Here is a 17,627-nt window from a genome sequence, read left to right as displayed (position 1 = left end):
AGGACGCTGCTAAAGAACCGCCGCACATGCGATCTCCTGTACGTACGTACTTACGGTATCACCCGCGTACACGCGTACACGCCCCAACAAACCGGTGACTAGATTTTCGGGAGTTTTGTAATTGAAGAGCTACTTTTCGAGCTCCCCCAACGAATTCAAGAAAACAACCGTTTGACAAAAGGAATAAGAGAAACGGCACGGATCTGAAAAATATCAGCGAACTTCCAAGTGAAGCAACGTTCCATCTACTCGTCGACTCCGTCATCGTCGGAGCGTGCGATACTTTTTTTTTTCTTCCAAAGTCCCGAAAAGTCCTCCTCGGCCGTATCTTCCATCCGGCGTGTTGTCGTGCGTACGTTCAAGTGGAAATCTGGCGGTCGGACCGGCTACCGCGTAAATTAGTTGAGTTAATACCGCCATTTGAGGATCCACGAGAGATAGAGCGAGCGGGGAAACGGGGAAGGAGGAAGGTGGGGCCCTAATTTCTTCGGATCCCGCCGCTGCCGTGGTCCGGGAATAACTTATAACGAGCATAATTAGGGTTTGCGAAACAGTTGAATAGGTTGGCGCGTGAAGTGGTCTTTAACGAGTTTCTTAGCGGCGGCTTAGGGGTGGTTGGGAGTCACCAGGGGCTGGAAACTCCGCATCCCCCGACGAAAACCGCTCGCGCGTTCATCGCGTATGGCACAAGGTTATACTTGTGACCTATTCGTTGACGCGACGCGAACCTGTGGCGACTGTATTTCCGGTCGCAGCTCCAACTCAACGTATCGAATGGCGGATCGTTGGGGAGTCCATTCGAGGGGTTCGCAACCGGTATCCGAGGACTGTTGACGGATTTTTCCGGAGCCCCGCCAACCCGTTAACGCAGAGCGGACCGACGGTACGGAATTTTCAAGGTGAAATTAAAGCGGGAAAAGCGAGAGAATGAAGACGAATTCGTTTTCGACGTAGTAGTCGTCTCGACGTTTCGGGACCGCCTCTTTCGCGTCGACGCCAATCGTCACCTACCACCTTCGCTAACCCCCGTATAAACCTTTCCTTGAACGAGGCAAAAGTTTACCACCCTGGCGTCGCATCGCCCGGGTCGCCCACAGCTATTCGCGGTAACGACTCCGACGCCTTAATGCTCCACCGATTATGAAAAAGCGAAATTTCGGCGCCCCTACTCGAGGACTCGACGTCGCGTCGCAAACGACTCCCAGTTATCCTCGTATGCTCGCTACGGAGTGGACGGGACTTTTATCCGGAGAAGATTTTCAGTCGGCGGTTGGTTCAACGATAGTCCGGAGAGTCCGTCGGTTAGATAAGGAGGACGGACGGTGTGCGGTACGAGTTTTGACGGGTAAAATAAGACGCGAGAGATTGCGGATGTGACGCTCAGCGTCCGCCCGCTACAATCCAATGCATACGTGACGCGCCGCGGGAAGGGGTGAAACGGGAGAGGACGCGCGTTCAATTGTAAATTCAATTCTCGAGGCATCCTGCAGAATTACCCGGAACAAGATTGCCGGAGAACGGGTCAGTGAATATGAAATGTTTACCCCCTCTCCGAAAACCCCCTCGGAGGTTTCCCGCGACGCCGAGGTGGGAATCCCGAACGAATCGAGTCCGTTTTAAAATAATAAGAATCGCGGGAAATTTCATCGCGTACATCCGCCGAACGAAACGGAGCGAACGATTCGCTAACCACCCTTACATTCTCCCTTTTCGCATAATTTCTACCCCCCGTCGCAGACACAGCGCACCGGTGTACGAGGCGTATGTATATACGCGGCGTGCCGCTGCACCTGAGCGGGCCGCTTAATTAATTGCAATAATTAAAAGCGAGGAGGCATAAGGCAACTGCTGAATATGCAAAACTGAGGGCACCGTACGTATACCCGTCTTACTTCTACGAGCTAAACCTTTTCCTCGTTCCTTCGTAGCGAGCTCGGGTCTACCGCACGTACACGCCTCGAGATGTGCCGCGTGGCGCATGCCGGGAAATACTTTGAGAGGGAAAAAAAATCCGTGGTACTGTAAGAAATTCCGCTTTTCACACCTTTGCAATTTCAAGGCATCGCCCGCCGTCTGTCGTCCCCGCCGAACGAAATCTCGCCCTGAGCTTCGCGCGCGAGCTCAGGGTACCCAATTGCTGCTAAGTCGTTTTGCTTATAGATTACCTACTAAACATTTACATTTACATCCGGCTTATACACCGCCGGGCTGCGAGTAGGAGGAGAGCGAAAAAGTGAAGGGATCGGAAGGGGAAGGATAACCCACTACGGTGAGAATTCAATCCCGTAAACGCGCAAACGACGGAGACGACGGAAAAGATCCCCGCCGGGAGGGTTTCGATTGGGATTTCGTCGTTAGGCGAGACGCCCGAATATTCCCCATGCTTTCCTAAATAACTTCGACTCCGACTAATTTTCAAGTAAATTTAACAATTTCAATCCTTTGTTTTCGAGCGTGCGAGGTGGAAGGCTGATGACGACCCTGGAACGAAAGCTCCGAGACGGGGTAAAAATACATTTACCGAGGGGGATGTGGAGATCGGGCTTTATACGTATAAGATATCCGCCGCAAATATATATATATATATATATTCACGAATTTATCGTTGCGAATCACATCGGCAGGAATGATTTAACTCGGTGAGATTTGCAAAACGGTCGTCGGTGCCTCCCCTCCCGAGCGTGTTTGAATAAATATTAGGGGTGGAATAATGCCGGGGATGTCTTCGTTACCGTTTCTCCCATCATGCCTGCAGTAAAATATTCCGAGACATTTGCTCGCGCGGATGTAGCGAAAAGAATTACGTGAGAATATGGTAGAATACCGAGTGGAGCGAAAGAGAAGAGAGAGAGAGAGAAAAATAAATATGAGGAAAATTCCTGCAACGTTGCGATCGAAAGGAAATAATAATTGAAAGCGCGCGGAGGAACCAAAAGCTCGGAGCTAACGAGGCGTACGGTACCCAGGCTGCAGACTCGAAGAGAAGAGAAACGAACCTGACGGCAGCAGCGGACAATAATTGACAATTGGCGAGAGACTAATAAATGGAAAAACGGTTTAAGAGAAACGAATCGCCGAAGATAAAATGAAATCCAAGGAATTACTGCGGCCGCTGACCTTTTTCAAGCGCCCAATCGATCGCCGATTCTTCGATATCGATTGGAAAAACTTAACTCCGGTAATTCCGCGTCTGCTTCCGTTTTTCATTCACTTGCCACCGGCACCGGGTGTCCGCCGCGGACCCCTGAATCGCTCACATTCAACGTTTCGGTACTCCGATCATAATTTCACCTCTCTCCTTTTTTTTTTTTTCGCGGATTTCACTCGCTTCCTTTTTATCCCGACGAGGACGTACGTACCATTCGTCGAACCGAGGGAGAAAATAAAACGAAGAAGAGCCGAGCGAAATGAACGAAGCGGAGGATTAAGACGGAGTTTATAATAATCCCGGAGAGCTTCAACGCCGTAGTATCGGATGGATTCGAGTTCCCGGCCGGAGCTTTCGTAACGCCGGTAATCACGAAGTGACATTTGACGTCGGGACGGTGGATTTGAATAGGCGAGACGACGGCAAATTAATCCGAGGGTGCAGCTGGATGCAGTGGGAGTTGACGGGGTGGCTCTGCTTTCTCCTCGTGCGGCAACAATAATGAACGTTAGGAATCCGAGACTCTTCCACCGAGTCTGCAGCTCGAAGAGCCGCGCGTGCCCTTCCCGCGCCCTTGACGAATGCCGGGCAGCAGCACCACCAGCCGTTTCGCGAGTGGCGTGTCTGAAGAGTGCCGGAAAACCGGTGGAAAGGGCGAGGGGAGGGGGGGGGGGAGCCATTAGCCCTCGATGATTTACGTAAATTGCTATTTCTCGGAGAAATTAGGTGAAATTTGTGGCCTTGAAATTCCGCCCCCGTGGAAACAGCTCGCGGGGAAATTAATAATCCGGTTCCGTGAAAAATTTGAGGGGCCGGAAGGGAGGCGGGGAAGTAACAACGATACAACGCACGAAAATATTTCATGAAATTGAACGACGACGACGAAGGGCAGGAAATGCATCTCCTCGCCTCGCATGCATATGTATCTACCTGGTAGCTCCCATCTGATTTATTACAGCTTAGCTACACCCACACGCCCTACTGCAAACTGATGTCCTCCAGCAAATTTATTGGAACGTTATTAAATTCTTGTCTAATACGGCGGAATAACGGCATCCATATCCCGCTGCGATGCTCCGCGGTCCGGCGACAACCCCCGAGCCGCAGCGAGAAATCCAAACCCTTCGAGCTTCGACGGTATAAACCTGTAATACTCCCGTAGCATTTTTTATTCCCATTATACAGTTATATCGCCATTCGTTCACTCATTTCTCTCGCTTCGAGCCGAGAGTCTCCGGGAATCGAAACGGACGCACGAATTTCGTATGCGTCGGTTAATAAAATATTCTTCAGCGCGGTCCGTGCGTCGACTATTCAGGGGGTGGAATTGGAACCCTCGCCTTCATACGTCTCCGTCAGTCAGACCGGAAAGACCGCCGCGTCATAGTCGGCGGCGTAGTTTGAGTGAGGTGAATTTGGTTGTTAGGAAGTGATTAATGAATATGCATAGCAGATTAGATTGTAATCTGCACCTGGCCGAAGCGAGGCGACGCGATTCTCTGGATTACGCGTGAAAGTCATACACGCGGGTGTATAGGTAGGTAGGTAGGTAGGTAGGTAGGGGTGTGTGTACGCGAATATTCCTCATCCGTCGCCCTGTACGATTTACACGTATCTATAGCTGTACTCGTATTAATCAAACGAGCTCGCAGACGAGGATATGGCTTTAAATCGTATAGCCGGTGAAAAAGCCCATTGTGCACTTACCGCTCGTAATTTTATATTACAAGCTACGGTGAAAAATCGATGTCCTCGTAGTACCTAGAAAGCAGTAGCAGTAGCAGCAGCAGCAGCAGCAGCAGCAGCTACCTATACTATACGCTTACGCTTTTATTAGAGGTAAAATGAAGCAGCTCGTAAAGCCCCAAAGCGTGGAGTTTTGGAACCTGCCATGGAGATAAGGAGGCTTATTTCTCAAAGCTCAGGACGCAAAAACCCGCGAAGCGCAAGCGCGGATAAAAAGTTCACTCATATAATCACCCGATGAATAAAAGAAAGGGGAAGGGAAAAAAGTAGAGCAAAAAAGAAACACCAAAGGGATGGCAAATAATTCGATTACTTTATTATTCCCGGATTAAATTCTCATTTTGTGCGAATCGTGATGAAGAAAAAGATACACGTACATATATATATATATATATATATTTTATCAAATTTCAATCGCACACGTATACCGGCTGGGGGTTGGAAATTGCGATCCGATCGAAGTGGCAATCGTTTCGACCGCGATAAACCTCACCCGTAAGAAAAGGGAGAATGTAATATATATATATAAAGGTGCAGGTCATAACTCGGCTGAGTCATAAGTCGTATAATTCGGTCCGCCGCGGTGCGGGGTGAAATGAAACCCACATTAAATTCTGCACTTTATGGTGAGAATCGGGGTAGGAAGGCGAAGTCTCGCCCGAAGGTGTACGGGTTACGTTCGTACACATCCGCGTGGCTTGTGCAACGGCGTACCGCGTACGTTTGCGCTACATACTCGTACGGTGGGTGATTTTGAATCAGGGTAGTAGGCCGCGAAGGAGTCGTCTGTTGGGGTTGTGCCGCGAGGGAACTCGACGCAACCCGCGTACATCGCCTACGAGAGGTATAAAAGTTGGTGCGAGATAGCGGCGAGCTCGCAGATTGATGCAGAAATAGAGCGAGGGGATGAGGGTCGGTTTGTTTCATAGGGGCGGGTTTATAGTGCGGCTCGTATGGTACGAGCTGGAACAATAATCGCCGGAAAGCGAAGGAAGGGAGTCGGGATCCCGGTGCAGAAGATCCGTCATTTTTCCCCCCAACGGCACATTTCGCATCCCCTGGTTAGAGAACCGCGTGTACAATTAAACGCGGGGGAAACGGGAACGGCGTGAAACAAAGAGGAAAACTAGGGAATAAAATGTCTAAGATTTCTTTTTTGGTTTTTTTTTTTCGCCCTCCCTTCGTCATCTCTCCTTTCTCCGTTGAATTTTATACGCGCGATGGAAATGAGGACGGCGAAAACTTTTTTCACTGATCTGTCGCACCCCGGAGGGGCAGCCGGATCCCCCGGCGATATACCCTTGATAATCCTACGGAATCTGTCTCCATTATATGGGCTGCTACCTGGTATATTCCCACAGTGCCACCACGCCCCCGTTATAAAACTCAATTCCATGAAAATCTGGGTCGATCTGCAACGCGGGGGCGCAACCCCGCGGCTCGCTCGCGTTGTGTTCGGCGTACGTGCGAGCCATCGGTACATATCTATTCGTTTATATCCGGCGCATACGTATATCATAGCTGTAAAATGTGTCGGTATGATCGGGGCTCGTATAAGCTGCAACGGGGAATCCCCGCACGGGAACCAACGTCCCCCGAGGCTCGCCCTTCACCATTCAATTCACGCTCGGCGAGCTTACATCGTCCTCGAAAAAAAATAAAAAAAACACACATAAATAAAAAATGAAAAATAAAATGACAACTTCCATAGACCGTGAAAACACGTTCGCGCTTTTTACGCTCGATTAAAAAAGGGGAATTCGAAAATGAGAGGAAAACACGAAGGAAAGCTCTTACGTGTCTCGATGTCGTCGAAATTGAATTCAATGCTACTTCCACTAGCGGGGGATGAACCTCGACCGGTTATTCCGCGATCCCTGATAATTTCGGACGATGAAACGCTACGCAACGCGGTAATAATTAGATTCGGGGTGTATAAATCCGGGGTGTTTTTTTTCCCCGCCGAAAGCTTCGCACCGTAGTTTTTTTTTCGTCTCAGGACGGGGTGAAAATATTTATTTCTTTTGCGGGGTTCGGGCGTAACGTCTCCCCCGGTAAACGTAGTATCGGATTCTAAATTTATAATAAGCCCCATGGCGTGCCTTGGCCTCTGTCGCGTCGGTCCCTCGTCGCGCGACCGTCACCGTTCCGAAAGTTCTCGTTCTTGTTCGTTCGCGAGGGAGGCTTTCCTTTTGCGAGACTTACCTCTCGCGCGCTCCCCGTCCACCCGCTATCGCCCTCCTGCCTCTGCATATTTCATTCGATCAAACATCGAATTCTATCCAGCGTATAGTCCTCCACCATCTTTGACAAACTTACCTCCTTCGACCGGAGGTTTGCCGGCTCCGCCGCCGTTGCCACCGAACCCGCCGCGACCTACGCCCCGGTTTCACCGTGCGACTAACACACCGCCCAGAGCTATGCAATTTAATTCTTCATCACATCAGCTGCCGCGACCCCACTGAACCCGATCCCGAGCCAACTTCATATACCCGATCCACGCTGCCTCGCCAGCGGATTAAAGGGAATGGAAATTCATTTTCCAATTTTCCCTAGATTATAAAAGGGAAATGAATAAATAATTAAATAAATAAACGAATGGATAGAAAAACAACGAAACTTTCACCCCGGCGAGTTACCCTCCTCTCGCGCTTCGGATGTGTCGGTGTCACTCCTCGTGGCGATGGAGTGTTTACTAGGGTGGGTTGAGAAAAATTTTTTCCTTTCTTATTCTCTTAGCATGGGGGCAGAATTTGTGCAACCGTTGCGACAATCCAAAGTGGGTCTACGACTAAAACCAATCGATATATCTTGTAATTTTTCTTCTCCCAACAGCGAATAATTAATGATTACTCGATCGATTGCATGACTAGATGATTTTGGTTTCCAGATTTGGATTCCTGGGCTGATTACATGTAAGATTACTCTTGAAGAACCAGAAAAAAATTCGATTTTTGAGCAAAAACTAAATCATTGTTTTGATTAAGTTTAATATGCTTTTCTTACGTATTTTGACCTCAGGAACCCGAATCTGAAGGAAAAATTGATCCATCTCTGAAATTGACCGAGTTATCGCCAATTTTCAGCTTTTTGAGGTCAAAAATAAAAAATTGATTTTTTAGTCTGACTTGATGTAATTTGAGCCCAGGAATCCAAATCTGGAAGGAAAATTGATCTATCTTCAAAAATGACCGAGATATCCTCATTTTTTCGCATTTTTTGGTACAAATTTGAGGATATCTCGAAGGGAAAAAATCGTAGCTCAATTTGGACAACGGATTCGTGTTCCTGAGGTCAAAATACATAAGAAAAGTGCCATACGATCAATTTTAAAAAATAAAAAATTTTGGTCAAAATTTGAAAAAATCGTAAGGGGTACCCCTTGGAAAAATCTCGAATTTTGGCCAAAAATTTTTATTTTTTAAAATTGATCGTATGGCACTTTTCTTACGTATTTTGACCTCAGGAACACGAATCCGTTGTCCAAATTGAGCTACGATTTTTTCCCTGCGAGATATCCTCAAATTTATGTGAAAAAATGCGAAAAAATGGGGATAACTCGATCATTTTTGCAGACAGATCAATTTTTCTTCCGGATTCGGATTCCTGATCTCAAATTACATTAATCTAGACTGAAAAATCAATTTTTTATTTTTGACCCCAAAAAGCTGAAAATTGGCGATAACTCGGTCAATTTCAGAGATAGATAAATTTTTCTTCCAGATTCGTGTTCCTGAGGTCAAAATACGTAAGAAAAGTGCCATACGATCAATTTTTAAAAATAAAAATTTTCGGTCAAAATTTGAGATTTTTCCAAGGGGTACCCCTTACGATTTTCTCGTAGAGATTCTTATCCCGAAATTGCCTATAGACACTGTCGGCGAGACCGAGTGGGATGGACGGTGATTACCATGGACGAAGTTGTGGCTGCAGAACTTTGCCGAACATTATGATATTTACACCGAAACGAGGGTTCGCCGTGAACTCCTATTGGTCGATACACCGTACGTATCCTCAAACACGGATAATATCCCGGCTCGAACGGATAATATCCCGAGCGGTTTGTTGTGAGACGTCACCTCTGCTCAGCCTCGAAGGTGACGTCTCACAACAAAGCGTTACGCTGCTGGCTACGCTGACTCTAGCAAAGTTCGGGCTCCCCGACTCAACTTCAATTTTAAGTCAAACAAATTTTTAGATATTTTCTATGATTTTTGACAGAAAAAAAAAATTTCGGCTGGAAGTACCCAACTTGATTAATGAATTATTTAAAATACGAGTGGGCCACCTGAAAATATCAAGCAGACAATTTTTTCCACATTTGAAAAATTTTCTTTTTTTATTAGGTACAAATTCTGCCCCCATACTAAGAAAATAAAAAAAAAAAAATGTTCTGAACCCACCCTAGTGTTTACACGTTCTCGCTGAGACGTACACACGAAGCGTAAGAGTAATTACTTTGCAAGTTGTCCGCGGGTGTCAAGGAGAGTCGGGGGTGGCGAGGGCTTCCACTCGGCAAGTGGCGAGTCCTTATTTTTTCGTGTTTTGCGTAAAACTGTATCCCAAGACTCACCGCTTCGCGGGGTAGTTGGTTAGGGGAAGGGATGTCACCGGGGGGAGGCGAACCCTGTCGCCGTTAATTAAGGCACCAAGGTTAACCGGCGAGTAGCTGTTGAAAATTGTCGCGACGCGCTTTAGTTGTTTGTATTCAAAATGTGAATAACTTGCATCGTACCACCCGTGCAAACTTCTCACATACTCAAGCGAACCGGTTCCTCGTAGGGCCGCTCGCAATCAGTTTCGAGTGCCTGCGCAAGTTTTCGTTATTTCGCCGCACAGCTGGGAAGAAAAAATGGAGTCAGAAAAAAATCAGGCCAAGAACTTGGCGGTATATGTAATGGGGATATGCACCCTTTTTTTAATTCTTTTCTCACGACTCGATAATAATCGACGATGCGATAATACCGCAAAACTTTTGAGAATGGTAGAAGAGGATCAAGAGCAAAAGAATGAAGGATAGCGAAAAAAAAATGTAGAAGAAATTACAGTAACTTTAGAGGGAAGCGACCTGCAGACATTTAGAGTCCATTATCATCTTCTTTTTCCCGGCTGACGAGAACCTCCCTTAGGACCTATGGACCCTCACTCTATACTCGGCACGCTACCGCATACCCAGAGTAATGGAGCGTCGCACGTTGGAACTGGTCCAGGTACTCGACATAGTAAAGCTCCGAGAAAAAAGGGAAGAAAAATTCAACCCGTGTATCTGTCCCACCTCCTCCCCGTGTATGGTTCGACATGAAGGAGTATGAAATATTGAAAAGCTCGAAAGTTCCGTTGCCCGGATACTCCCAAGAATCGAGGGATGCGAATGATCGCGGTCGAGATTTTAGATGGATTACTTTTAAAATACTTTGCGACAACGGGACACTCCCGCAGGCTTAGGGGCGGAAAAAAGGGAGGGAGAGCGAAAAAATACAAAAATAAAGATAACGGCGAGCGATCGGTCATCTCGTTTTTGTTCCACCGTCGCTCGGACGCCTCGGTGATCGATCGGAAATCGCGGCGAAACTATCAGATCCGCGATAAATCGCAGCCCGTTAGCCTTTTCGCCCTCTCTTTGACATTTCGTTCTTCTGTGTTTTTTTTTTTTGTTTGTTTTTTTTTATTTTTGTTTCAACGTTTTCGTTATCCCACTTTTCGAAAGTTTCGCGTGCCACCGCGGGGTGACCACATTCAGCCCTCGCGCGACGAGGTATTCATTTTTTTAAAAGGCAAATATTTCACGTGCCGCGAGTCCACGCCCCGGAGATTAAAGCGATGAGTTGCCTCGTCGTCGTACGGCGGAGCGTTAGAGTAATTATATACCTACGATCCTCTTCAACCCCCGCGGTATTCTTCCGACGGGGCTGCAGCGGGGTCTTTGGCTTCGCCGTGTACCGGTGCACGCGCGCAGGCGGGGTGGGTGGTTGGCTTTAAGACAATGAGAGGGTACGAGCCTGACGAGCCCTCGTGCGACGAGAGTTTTTCCGCTACTCGTAGTCAGACTTTGCCGCAGCAGCTACTCGAGAACTTTTCAATCTTGAAATTAAGCCACCGATTCCACCGCGCGCACGAGCCGCCGTTCTCCTACCGAAGCATCAAGAAAAATGCAGAGATCCGAGTTGTGTACGAGTACGTACTTTAAAATCCCGAAACTTGATGTACGTTTCACCGGTACAAACTTTGTAGCCGTAATTATTCTTCGAAAGAAATAGAGAAATAGGAGCAATCAAATTATACTACTTCGAAGTGCTGGTTGTTATAATTTCGAAGTGAAATACGAGGACGTAATAATTAATTGGAAGTTAAAATCATCGCAGAATCGCGAACATCGTCGTGCTCTTGTCACAAACGAACGTTCGAACCGTTAAAATCGATTTCACTCACTCCCGAATCTCGCGATTTGCGTTCGCCACCCCCCTCCCCCCATGGAGCGTCACCGCCTATAGACACATGAAATCCCGGCGCCGGATTTTTTTTTATTTCATTCCAGTCAGAGAAAGCAAACTACATAACTATAGGTACGGCAAATAATGACTCTGCAGCCAACGCTCGAACGGGGCCATCAAACAATTTATCGAATTTATTGCTGCGGAGCCCGTTAAAATTAAGCGACAAAAGTTTGTCGTTATAAAGCAGCGGCTAAGTTTCACCCCCCCTCCCCGAAACATATATAAACCGCGCATCCCCCGACGCATGCCTTTGAATCCAGCACTCGATTCGTTCGATCGATCAACTTCTACTCGTTTCCAAAATCTCATTTATTCAAATGTACGAAAAAGAAGAAAAAAAAAAAAAAGCAAAACATAAAACGATACTCGAATTTCGGTTACGTCGCGATAAAGCAGGCGGCAATTAAATCCAACCTCGAACACGGTGCGTAATAGTGAATTGAATTAATTAACGATTGATAAATTTTAATTAACAACCAGCTACCGGGTACTCGGTCCGATCGAATTTAACCGCTTTCGACCAACGCCGGTCGAGTTTCGAATTGAATCGTAAGTGCGCGCGTATAGATTCTCCGTTCGAACGATCGAACCGAAAGATTTATCGATGCGATGTGTTACCTTTTTCCTCTATTTTTAATCCTCGTTTAAATATGCGGCAAACGAAATCGTTTTCGATTATAATGCGGGGCACGCAGCATCGGCGGACGCGTTGAAAACAACTATTCGGCGTTGCAAAGCTCCGTGCCTCTTTGTTCGGTGAAATTCGCCGCTTCAGGGTTCGTAAAGTTTTAAATTTACATCTCCTAGTTTCGCCGGAAGGCGAATGGGTTGGAAGTCGAGAGTAGTAGCGGATATTAACAAAGCTCGAGAAGCCACAAGCGCGCCGGTGTATAGAACTGAGCGGGTGAACTCTGATTTTTCTCCCGCCCACGTTACACGTAGGTGTGGATACACGTAGATTCGCGACTTGTACACCACAGACGTACTTTTATATTACTTTTTTCTTTGCTTCTTTTGTTGCAGCACAGTCACCGTTCAACACCCGTACTTCTAATCATCTCGCTAGCGGGGATCAAAGTATGCAGTCCAGATGGAAAAGTAAGTTTCTCGCTCTCTTTCTCTCGTTATCTTTGAAACGAAAGGTGACTCCGACTTATGGGCCCCGCCAACTTCCATACACGTCACTCTCTTTCGCGGATATCGCGAACCCCTAAGAACCTCCCCTCCTCCCGGTTATCGCCCTCGAGCACGAGGTAGACTCGCGTGTGTGCGCCACACGTGAACATCCGCCATTGAAATCGCCCGGCAACTCTCCACCCCGTCGCCCTTCCCACCTCCTGATTTTTCACCTTTTTTATTTTATTTTTTTTTTTTTTTACCCTGCATAAAAGTCTCCGTAACGCTCAGAAATCGCGATCGACTCCCACCACAAAGGAACCCTGCCGAAAGGGAAGGGAAAACGAGGCGAGAGGAGCTTCTGATAGCGTGGCGACTCCGAGTTTTTGGGGGTTTGAATTTTCTTCTTTTTTTTGTTTCACCTCGCTCGGGTTCAAATGGGCGATACGCGGTAACCGAATTATCGCGGAGATTGTTGGAAGATCCTCGATACCTTTTGAATCGGCGGTAGAACAAAAATATCGGGGACTTTACCCGGTACAGGCGGTACGGCTGGGCTTGAAACATTAACCTTTTCGTTTTTCTATCCTATCAGAGGTGAAAAAAGTAGTGGCTACGGTATACAGACGACAAAAGGTTGGAAACCGATAACGCTGTATCCTCGCGTATGGGTATACGACTATGGAGAATTACTCACGAGCCATAAACCTCTCCGCGAGGCGAACGTGTGCGCCGTTCGACCCGGGACTCGGCATCGTTGTTGGTCATTAAACGCGGCATTGAGAGTCGGTGCAGCAGTTGAGGCAAAAGGATCGAGGGTGGAAACGCACGCGGAAGTATAATATACAGGGTACGTGGGAGGAGGGAGGGAGGGAGGGAGGGAGGAACCCTTCGTCCAATCCGCGTTACTCGCCGAGTACATAACGTACACAAAGTACGTTTCGCGTACAATAGGTATCCACCCTAAAACGTCGAGTCGACTCATACTCAACGTCCGAAGGAGAATATACGAGTATCGTATCGCGGAGATGCACTCCGATCACCGACAATGAACCTTGAGATTTATATTCGTCGTACAAGAATTTCTATACAGCTACAATAATTGTTCCTCACTCGTCGGATGGATGGGTGAGGGAAACGTCGATCGCTCGATGGATTCCGGTGCAACGGGACCGCGGCGGGACCAACCCCTCGCGTCTCACTCGTCTCGAGTTCGATAGCGAGCGACTGCCGGGCCAACGGGATCCCCTTGTACCCCGTATCTGTTTCTCTTTCCCTTTGCTCCGGTTCCCTCGCTTGTCCCGGGGGGGAAATCTCTCGGGAGCGCGGCGCGGAGCTTCCAGTAGGAGCGTGATTGACGGTGCGAATGAATCCGAACAACGCTACCGCGCGACGAGTAGGGAGGGCTAATGCCGGTGGTCCGGGGTGTCTTCGTCGTTGTCGCGGTGTTCTCTGATTGATGGTATCTTTTTTTCCACCCCGCCCAATTTTATGCCAGCCGATGTCGAGTTGTTCGGGTCTCTTCATTCCTCTTCGCACCGCGGAATCCGTTCGAACCGACGTCGTGTCGGTTCGCTAAACGCGCCCGCGGATGTCTCAACCCCCGTTGATATTTTTGGGAAAACCTCTAGTCGGTTGACGAGTCGTTCGGTCGAGTTGCGTCCGTCAAAAGGGGATCTCCGAAGCTTTCCAAACGGGACCCGGGGGAACCACCGACTATACGCTTCAAAGATGCGAACGTTTTTTTTTTTTTTTTTTTTTGTCGCGGGTACAGTTCCCACACCCCGAACATCGTGCGGGGTTTTTGACCCTTTACATTTTCATCCGTCTTGTTACGCGTCATCGGAAATAGACGAGTAGCGGTGCTTTTTGTACCTCGACTCGAATGCGACTCTTTTGGAAAACCACGCGATTGAGCTTCAGCTTCAGCTTCGAACTCGTGACTCCTCGATTCGGCCTCCCTTGATATAAATCAGCCGACAACCCCCGTGCGCGTTAAGACGCGACAAAGCAGATCTCGGAACTTTGGAACCCCCATCGATTACGATTCTAGACGCTGGGGGAGGGGGCGACTCCTTCGATCCGCATAGTTCTAGTCTCAAGGTTTTCGGTAACCCGCTTCCAAAGCTAATAAGCACCGAGTTGCTAATTTCCCGAATTTTTCGTCAGGCCTCGACTCCCTCCTCGGACCTCGACATAATTTTATCCGCTGACAAACGTAATTAACCCCGGTCCCTCGAGTAATTCGTCTTAATTTAAGAGCGAGCTTGCGAGGCTCGTCATCGTTGCGGAGACGAAAGCCTTTCAAACTCGTTAGCTGCCGAGAGATTTGCTCCCGCGAGTTTTTCGAGAGCCCAGTTCGGTGGAAAAGCTCTCAGCCGCGCGTCGTGTGACGGAAAGAGTTCCGAGGCATTAAAAGTCGAGTAATTGGTCGGCCAAAATTCTGAAATTTTTTTTTTTCGCCGAGGGTACCGAAAGAAACCGCGTTACCAGAATGGGAGGTGGGGATCAAGTTTCATTCGCTACCGACAACCTGTGGCGGCAGGTGAACTCGCCCCGAGCTAAGCCTTTCGTTATTACCGAGTCGGGCGGTTCTTCGGTAGCGGCTACGCCGTGATCTACGAATTACGACGGAGCTGATGAAGAAAGTTCATCGCGCCCCCGACTACGACGGCGTCACGTTTGGCGAAAGTGCTCGCCCGGAATTTGCCTTCTTGGAAGCAACGGAGAAACGTGTGGATCGTTCGATCTCTCATTTTCCGAGGGTTGTGATTAAGATACGGGGAAAAAATTGCTTCGCGTTGCTCGGGGACCAGGGCGGGGAAAAAACATCGCTTGACCATTTTTTACGGAGTCGGGCTCACAACCGATTCGTCGAAATACGTCGGGACGAATGTACTCGCGGAGACAATCTTTCGAGAAGTTTTAAATTCAGGGAGAGTTCTGCTATGTACGACAGTTGGACGCTTCGAAGAAAGTTGCATCCATTAAGGAAAGTACAGGGAAGGACAGAGATCCGGGACGTCCGTTACAAGCACTCGGCAGCGGGTTGTTTCTCTACGAAATTCTTCACCTAGTCGAAAACGGCGGCGGGAGGAGAGCCAAGAAACTAAACAACGGAAACGTTTTATTTCGCGACTACTCCGCGAGAAATGTGGGGGGGGGGGGGGGGGGGAGTCTTGTTCGAAGAACAAAAAAAAATTCTTCACTTCGAGTGAAATCCAGCCGCGCCGTCTCACCCTGCGGTATAATCGTTCGGAAGTGTAACGGAGGAAAAAATGACGAAAGTTCGTCGGAAAGAATAAAAAAAGGAAGCCAACTTTTCACAGACGGATCAACGTATTTCCCGCGTAGATCTGATTACTCAAAATAAAGAGAAGCAAAAAACTAAAAGAACTCGGGGCCGAAAACTTTTTATCGGAGCGGAACACCCCTCGATTTACTCGGTCCTTCGCCCCGAGCAGTCGGCTCCGCGAGGCGTCGCGCCACGTCGCGTCACGTGGAAACTTTCGAACGTCTTTGCCTCGCGTCAAGCGAAGCGCCGTTATTTATCTAATTATTTATAGAGTGTGGAAAATAAAACGGATTATATATCGGCGTAGCTCAGCTCGTACGTAGCGTCGCGACGCTAGCCGGGCGTCGATCCCACCCCACCGTCGCGGCGTTGACGTGATTCGATATGTTTTGCGCCCCCGACCCCTTCGCCCTCTCCCGGTACCCGAGCGGTGCCGCGTTACAACGAGATGCAACGCCTATTGATCGTCGAATACAATTTCGCGTTAATTACGACAAAGAATATTCGCAGGCGGAGAAATAGGCGCGATTACGTAAGAGCGGAACGCGATCGCGATCGTCCCTCGCGGCCCGTCTACACCGCTGTCGCTGCACCGGGCGGGACGGATACGCCGTTCTGTTTTGACTTATCGTAGACTCCCGCCGAAGCCCGATAACTGCGGCAACCCCACGTCGCCAGCCTTTGCTGCAAACAGGATTATTATCCTCGTTATTATCGTCATCGCCGCTGCCCCCGCGTAGTTTCGAGACTCGGGTGTATAACGTAACCGGCTTAACGAACAACTCCGTACGCGAACGCGAGAGCTGCATCGGGAAATAGAAATCGCAGCTTTTATTACGAGGCGAGGCGAAGGCACGAGGTACCCACCCGCGCGGGTCTTATCTCACCTGTCGTAGTCTGGTTCAGTTCTCTTATCGACTCTCCGGTGTCATTCACCGTAAAGAAGACGGATAAATGGAGAGGAGCTTTAGCTTTTCGCTGAAGAAATACGAGAAGGAATATTAAGGTCAAGAGGTCGTGGCCGCGCGACGCGCGCCGCGGGCAATTATCGTCAATCGAGCAAGAATTTTTCACCGAACGAAATAATGGTCGGTAAACTATGAAAGACACGCGACGACGACGACGAACAGAAGGGGGGGTAAGGAAAATTCAAATAAAACGAACGATGTGCAGAGTTTAATTGTTGTTTGAACTCCGGCGTGCGGCCGCCGCTGCCGCCGTTGCTGCTGCTTCTGTTGCAGACTGTGTTTTAATGAATAGCAATTAAACTGGGCGGTGCATCTTTTAATTATGCAATTTTTCTTTTCTCGCAGTGGATAAGTTTCGCTACAGATTATAAACAGCTACGTGTACGAGAAATACAATTATAATACCGGATTACCGGAGGAACTCCGGCAGGGGGTTGTTAATTAATCCACGATTCTTGAAATATCCGCTGATATAATATCGTTATAAATTTCCGGGGGTGGTGGGAGACGGACAGATGGCGCAATCACAGCGTATGTTTGAAACGGTAACTGTACGTACGCGCGCACACCCGTATCGTTATCGTTGTGTGCGTAGGTATCCTGCGAAGTCTGGCGAAGGGTTTTAATCCTGGCGGAGGATTACCAGGGGGTTAAACTGTCCGGTATTCCAGTAATATGTTTACCTGCTTAGCGCCAACGTTCACCCCGAACCGCGTCAGATTATGCGATTATCAAGCAACCCCCGATCTCGCCTAGACTCCATCCGCCCCCACGTCATAATTTATAATCCGCCCGGCCTATGCTCTCTCCGAGTTACACGGAAGCGCGAGATATTTCACTCCGCTACGGAGAGAGTCGAC

General features: G+C 48.4%; 1 protein-coding gene across 6 annotated transcripts in view; it reads left to right on the top strand.

The window, feature by feature from the left end:
* LOC105688586 (tensin-3-like) overlaps positions 1-17,627 on the top strand; it is an 86,665-nt gene that overhangs the window by 39,431 nt on the left and 29,607 nt on the right. For all 6 annotated transcript variants that reach the window (XR_001103202.3, XM_012405022.3, XM_012405021.3 and 3 more), the window contains one exon: positions 12,412-12,486. Coding sequence is in view for 4 of the 6 variants with exons in the window: in XM_012405022.3 (XP_012260445.3) it covers positions 12,412-12,486 (75 nt within the window). In the remaining 2 variants the exon portion in view is untranslated. The remainder of the gene's footprint in view (positions 1-12,411; positions 12,487-17,627) is intronic.

The sequence above is a fragment of the Athalia rosae genome, chromosome 6, assembly GCF_917208135.1.
Source record: "Athalia rosae chromosome 6, iyAthRosa1.1, whole genome shotgun sequence".
Classification (NCBI taxonomy): Eukaryota; Metazoa; Arthropoda; class Insecta; order Hymenoptera; family Athaliidae; genus Athalia; species Athalia rosae.
Note: the sequence above shows the minus strand (reverse complement) of the source record. Positions and strands in the feature narration are given on the sequence as shown.